Raw genomic sequence first — 6,000 nt, 5'->3', positions numbered from 1 at the left:
TTCAATTCCTGTCTGCGGTCCTTTGCTGCAGGTCATTCCTCAACTCTCTCTCTCCCCCTTTCCTGTCATAACTTCAGCTGTCCTATTGATTGCTGGCATAAAAACCAAATATATGTATAAAAGCAGAGTTTGTGTGTCGGTGAATCAGTCTACATCTTCACAGAACTGTATTTTATCTATGGTACTATATTATATTTAAAAGCACAAGGCCAAAAGAACTGTTTAAGGAAAACTTTGCCAGCTTTTAATGCTGGCACATTATATATTTATGCTGTGGCTTTATAGATATTACAATACATTTCTCAATTCAATTTAAAAGCAGTGTATATTGTTTGGCAGGGGCATATTTTGAGTTCTGGTCTTGGGCTGGTTTTTGGGCCACTTTTGGGGTTTTGATCTACCATTTGGCTGGTTTTGTCAGAAAGTTCTGGCAACCCTGTGTGAAAGTGGCATCAATCTTCTCATGTAACTCTTGGCAAGAAAATTAGGTTTATCTCCCAAAATGAAACTTTCTTTAACTCAAGGTCCATTTATTAGCTTTCTCTGGGTCTTTCAGCTGCATTTCACAATCTTCATTTAGTCCGGAAGCTGATGAGGACCATGAAATCCAATATAATAAATCCTCAGGAAAAATTGATTTTGAATATCAAGAATTCATTCAAAATAAAATGTATAAAGATATTTAAACTGATCGATTTCTTTCAAATTATCCATGTTTTTTCTTAGTGAAACTGTGCCAGTGAGCCATAAATAGCTCATTTTAATGAGGAGAGGCCGCAAATTGCAGCTTAAATGCCAGGCCACAGTGCAATGAGTGAATTTGTCTGGATTAGAGTTTATGTGGGGAGGTAAGCCTCCTGTTTGCTGCCTTTCATTAATTCACTGACTTTCTCTCTGCCTGCTCAGGCTTCTGTTTATGCTAAATGGATACAAGAGTTCCATTGATTAGTGGGTTAAACAGTGTTTTAACCAATTACCATCACAGTCACATTCAGTGTTTTAAAAATACTATAACCGCAGGTCATAGCTGCAGCCCTGGGTACATCACAGACTGCCAGGATGCTGAATCTACCTAGTTAAAAGCACTGTCTGTCAGCCTGTTAATCTGCCAGACGATCACATATCAAGTCAGTACGTTGTTCAGGCAGTTAAACAGTCTGTCAGTCAGTCATCTGGAAGCAGAGCAGTCGTGCTAGTCAGGCCTACTGGTGAGTCAGCAGGTCATCTCTTCATCTTTCAGCCGGTCAACAAACACACCAAAAAGTCAATCAGTAGCAGGCGGCAAGTCAGTCAACTTACTAAACCGTCAGCTGTTGTGTCATAACATGAAGCATTACTGTACACAAAGGTTCTGACTGTACAGAAGAAGATTACTGGGATGGAGGAGACAGTGGTGGTTGTTATTCTGATATAAATGCGTTGCTAGAGGATGAGCCTGTCTAACAAAAGAGTCTCATTTTGAGAGAAAATAGCAGACTGTTATGACAAATGGCTCACACAGTGGTGATTTGCTGAAAAGTGTTGTATCTTGAAAGGATAAAAGAACAGACCCTGGATGTAAAATTAATGTGAGACAGACCATGTGTTGTTCTTGTCCTGTTTTTTTAAGTGGGACATTGTGTAGGTGTAGTTATACAATCAAAACTGAGGGTGAAAGAATAGATTGCCAACTAATTGCAACCCCAGTTACAAAAAAGTTGAAAAACTGTGTGAAACATCAATTAAAAATAGAAAGAAATGATTTGCTAAAACGTTTCAACCTACATTCAGTTGAATACAGTATCAGACAATATATTTAATGTTCAAACTGATTAACTTTATTGATTTTCATAATTATACACTCATACTGAATTTGATGTTAACACATTCCATAGAAGCTGGAACAGGGGCATGTTTACCACTGTCATACATCACCTTTTCTATTGACAGCACTGAGGACACTAATTGTTGTAGTTTGTTGTAGTTTGTTGTAGTTTTGAAAGTGAAATTCTTTCCCATTCTTGCTTGATATACAATTTCAGGTGCTTGACAGTCCAGGTTCTCTGTTATCGTATTTTGTGCTTCATAATGCGCCACACATTTTCCGTGGGAGACAGGTCTGGACTGCAGGCAGGCCTGTCTAGTACCCAAACTGTTTTACTACGAAGCCAAGCTGTTGTAACACATGCATGAAATAAGCAGGAAAAAGACGTTGTCTGGATGGCAGCATATGTTGCTCCAAAACACAGAGTATCATTCTTCTTAGAGCCGCCTGCACGCTGCTGCAACATGTAAAGAAATACAAAGCTTGACAGGACTGTGGTGCCCTTGGTTGCTAGTGTATGATTGGACAGTTGCTGTTTAGAGGCGGGGCTTTGTGGGGGATCACTTGGATGAACATGCTATCATATTAATCAGTTGTTACATCAGTACTGACACCGATTACAGTAATGTAATGTGTAACTGGAGACATAACCTTTGCCTACAACATATGATGAATTTTGGCTGTGTGTTTTGATGGATTATGGAGTCATTTTGTCACGCTGTATGACACTATGTTAACTTAAGACTGTTAAGAATATTTTTGCGCTGGGGGTCCCAGGGGGGTACATGAGGTTAGACTGAGGTCAACACTCTGTCTGTCTTCCTAAACCCCTGACTGTTGACATGAATGGATTAATCTATTCATTATTTATTCATGCTGGTGGAATTGATTCTCTTTCCACTCTGGCCTGTGTCATCTGTGGGCAGGAAGCGATCAAATCTTTTAAACAGTAGTGGTTAGCATCATATTGATTGTCATCCTCTTTGTGAGCATTTATTACCTGTGCTTCTAGGAATTACTTCCACAGCGCATTTCCTACGAAAAAAGGGACTGTCATAATTTAAATGTGGCAGGAGTATAACTTCTTAGGTTACTGTAGTGAAATAGCTTTCATTATTACTTCTGCTAAACAAGTTAAAGGCCCCCTGTGTAAGATTTACAGGCATTTATTGGCTGGATATGGCAGAAACTGAATATGATATTCATTAGTGCATAATCACTTGAAAATGACAATTGCTGTGTTTTTGTTACCTGGCACGGGTCCACAGAGTCCGCTATGTTGGACCACCATGTTTGTTAACTGTAGCCCAGAACAGACAAACCAAACACTGGCTCTAGATAGGGCCTTTTGTGTTCTTCACAAGTTTAGTAGCACTCATAGCTCCTCCTACTAGTTTGGAAGGGGAGAGTGAGACGAGATGTTTGCAGTCTGCAAGCTCACTGCTAGATGCCACTAAATCCTACACACCGGTCCTTGAACTTAGCAGAACTTCAGTACGGGCTCAAGAGCTGCATCACTACTTTTATTATTATTTTTATTCCCGCTAGCTTGGTTTTACCAGAAATATTACTGCACTGCAATATTTTCACTGAATAATAAAGATAGTTATAGCTGCAACCACAAAAAGTTGATAATGTGAACATATCTGGTGTTTTTCTGCTTGAACACCAAATATCAGAAAACCTACCAAAAGAGAAAATGAAAACACTGAAGGTAAGAAGCTATGTTGGGTTTCTTAGTTTATAAAATACATAGGGTGTTTTTGGTATACCTTATATCTCAGTGAACTACATTCTATTGAATATTTTTTAATCGTTCACAGATGTACGAGGCTTGTTTTGCTCCCAGCGTGCTCACATCAGAACACGTCAATCACTGATCCCCTGCCTCTTGTTTTTCTTTCCCTCTCCTTCTTCTCCCCATTTCCCTTCTCTATTCTTCTATTGATTTGCTTACTTTCTCCAGGTCCTGAGAAAACAGTGATGTTTAGTAAGCACCCCCTCCTGAGGTCGTTTGAGTCCTTGCAATCATAGATCCATCATCAACGGAGGAGCTCGCATCATGGAAACCCCCTACCTCTGGACAGCGCTCCATGACCCCTCCTGTGGAGGGTGTAATTGCTGAGGGGGAAGTGAGACAGAGACAAGCTCGACTGTGACAGAAAAATCACCCAAACCATGTAGTGAACCCTTCTACAAGGAGGGGGGAGGGTCTACACTTGAGTCTGGTTTATTTTCTAGTTATTTCTGTTTATGTAATCTCTGCTGCTTACTTGTTTAAAGAGTGTATGTGGGTGTGGATAGACAGTGTGAGGTGAGGAGAAAGTGACAGAGAGGAAGAAAGAGAGAGAAAGAAGGAAAGAGATGGTCCTCCACACCACCCCGTACTCCAGTGCCTGTCTGCACTTCCTGGATGGCTTGTCATGGAGCCTGGTGTTCCCCTGCTACTGGCTCCTGGACCGTCTCCTGGCCTCCTGCGTAGCCACTTCACTGGAAAAGCGCCAACGCTCCCAGGACCCCTGCTCCTTCCTCACCTTATGTGTCCTGATCTCTGCACCCTTGTACCTGCTCCTCCTCCTCGCCTCCCTACCCTTCGCTCTACTGGGCTTCATCATCTGGGCTCCCCTGCAGGCCGTCCGCCAGCCTTACCTGTACACCTACCGCAGGTTAGTAGTGCAGGGTTTTTTTTGTTTGTTTGTTTGGTTGTTTTTTTCTTTTTCACTTTTACTTTACTTACTTCAAGTCACGTAACAACGGAAACACTTGTACTGGGTTGCAGCAACAAAGAATAATTAAATTTAAAATTAGTTTCAACCAGAGTTTAGCAAAACTATATTTAAAAGGAGTAAATAGATAAATAATCAATATGAAAATGATAGTTTATCCCAATTTCAATGAATTAATGAATGAATGAACCACTAACTTTTGGTTTAATAAAACATTGCATGTTTGATAGTTAGCACAAAACTTATATTGTTTGTTACCCTGCTAACTAATCTAATTATGTGCCAGCAAATTAAAAATTTAACTAACTGTTACATCGTTTGTCAGCTAGCTTTAAAAAAATACATTTTTAAAAGTAAAACGTCCTCAAGTGAGTTTAAATTTAAAACTGGAGGACAGCTGAAATTGGGGTTTATAGTTTTGGTGTAACAAAACGAATTTAATCTAGTTTAGAGTAAACACTTAACTGTGGGTTAAACTGTGGGTTCAAATCTTCTTTGTTAATTTCAAGTTTAAAAAATTAGTGCAACAAAATGTAAAGTTAATCCATTATTAAATCGGGTTTAAAAACTAACCCTTGTTGGTGCAAACCAGCCCCAACTGTTATCTCATACCTGCTATATGAAATACAGTATTGCTTGTACTTTTGACCTCATGGCTGTTAAACCCTCTGACTTAAAAATTCCTTTCTTACCTTTTCATCTTCCATAATAGCTTTTGCCACAGTGAAAATGAATTCTGCACAAAAAATAAATTTTTCATTGATCTTCCACTCCATTTTCCTTTGGTCGTCACATATCTGTGCTGTTAAAAGTTCTTATTGTAAGCGCGCTCCAGGTGCAGCCGTTTCAGTTTCTTCCACAGATTTGGGCAGTTTCTCTACAGGAATTTAAAACCATTTAAGTATCTTTGTACTCCCTTAAGATGAATTATAAAGATGTAGAAAGAGATGCATCTCTTTGCACAGCCTCTCTTCAAAACAGTTTTGCATTTTGCTTTTATAGCACATGTACAGTCAGTACACTTGTAATGCACACATGGGTAGATGATGAAATTAACATCACAAGGATGATCGTGACGACACAGATGCACCAAGAATTGGGCTTCATGAAGTATGTTTTCAGTGGCTGTTTTGCAGATTGTTCTGCATCAACATTTTGTACTTTATAAAAACATTCATTAAAAATATTTCCTCTTTAGGTTGAAAAAAAACAATATATTTACAGGTTTGTATTGCAGTATAGATACCAAACGCACCTGGCCACACACCTTCATTTTTAGACCCCTTGCGCAAAGACAGGCGCAAGTTCATTAACTATCATGCAAACATGAGGAAAATGAAAGCTGCACTGGTGTAAGATAGCAATGCTACATGTGTCACCCACACCATCCGCTGTACGCCAGGTGTAAGATAGGACCCTGAGAGTCATGCTTCGTTTGATATCTACAGTGCCAGTTGTTCACAACATTTG

At 39.5% G+C, this 6,000-nt stretch overlaps 1 protein-coding gene across 1 annotated transcript in view; it reads left to right on the top strand.

The window, feature by feature from the left end:
- The first annotated feature begins 3,774 nt into the window (after window positions 1-3,774).
- The window catches only part of smpd3 (sphingomyelin phosphodiesterase 3), a 37,175-nt gene continuing 34,949 nt past the window's right edge, over window positions 3,775-6,000 (top strand). The window contains exon 1 of the mRNA XM_084734752.1: window positions 3,775-4,470. Within this exon, the coding sequence (XP_084590878.1) occupies window positions 4,169-4,470 (302 nt within the window). The 5' untranslated portion in view covers window positions 3,775-4,168. The remainder of the gene's footprint in view (window positions 4,471-6,000) is intronic.

Source organism: Lutjanus erythropterus, chromosome 13, assembly GCF_056507025.1.
Source record: "Lutjanus erythropterus isolate fLutEry1 chromosome 13, fLutEry1.hap2, whole genome shotgun sequence".
Lineage (NCBI taxonomy): Eukaryota > Metazoa > Chordata > Actinopteri > Lutjaniformes > Lutjanidae > Lutjanus > Lutjanus erythropterus.
Note: the sequence above shows the minus strand (reverse complement) of the source record. Positions and strands in the feature narration are given on the sequence as shown.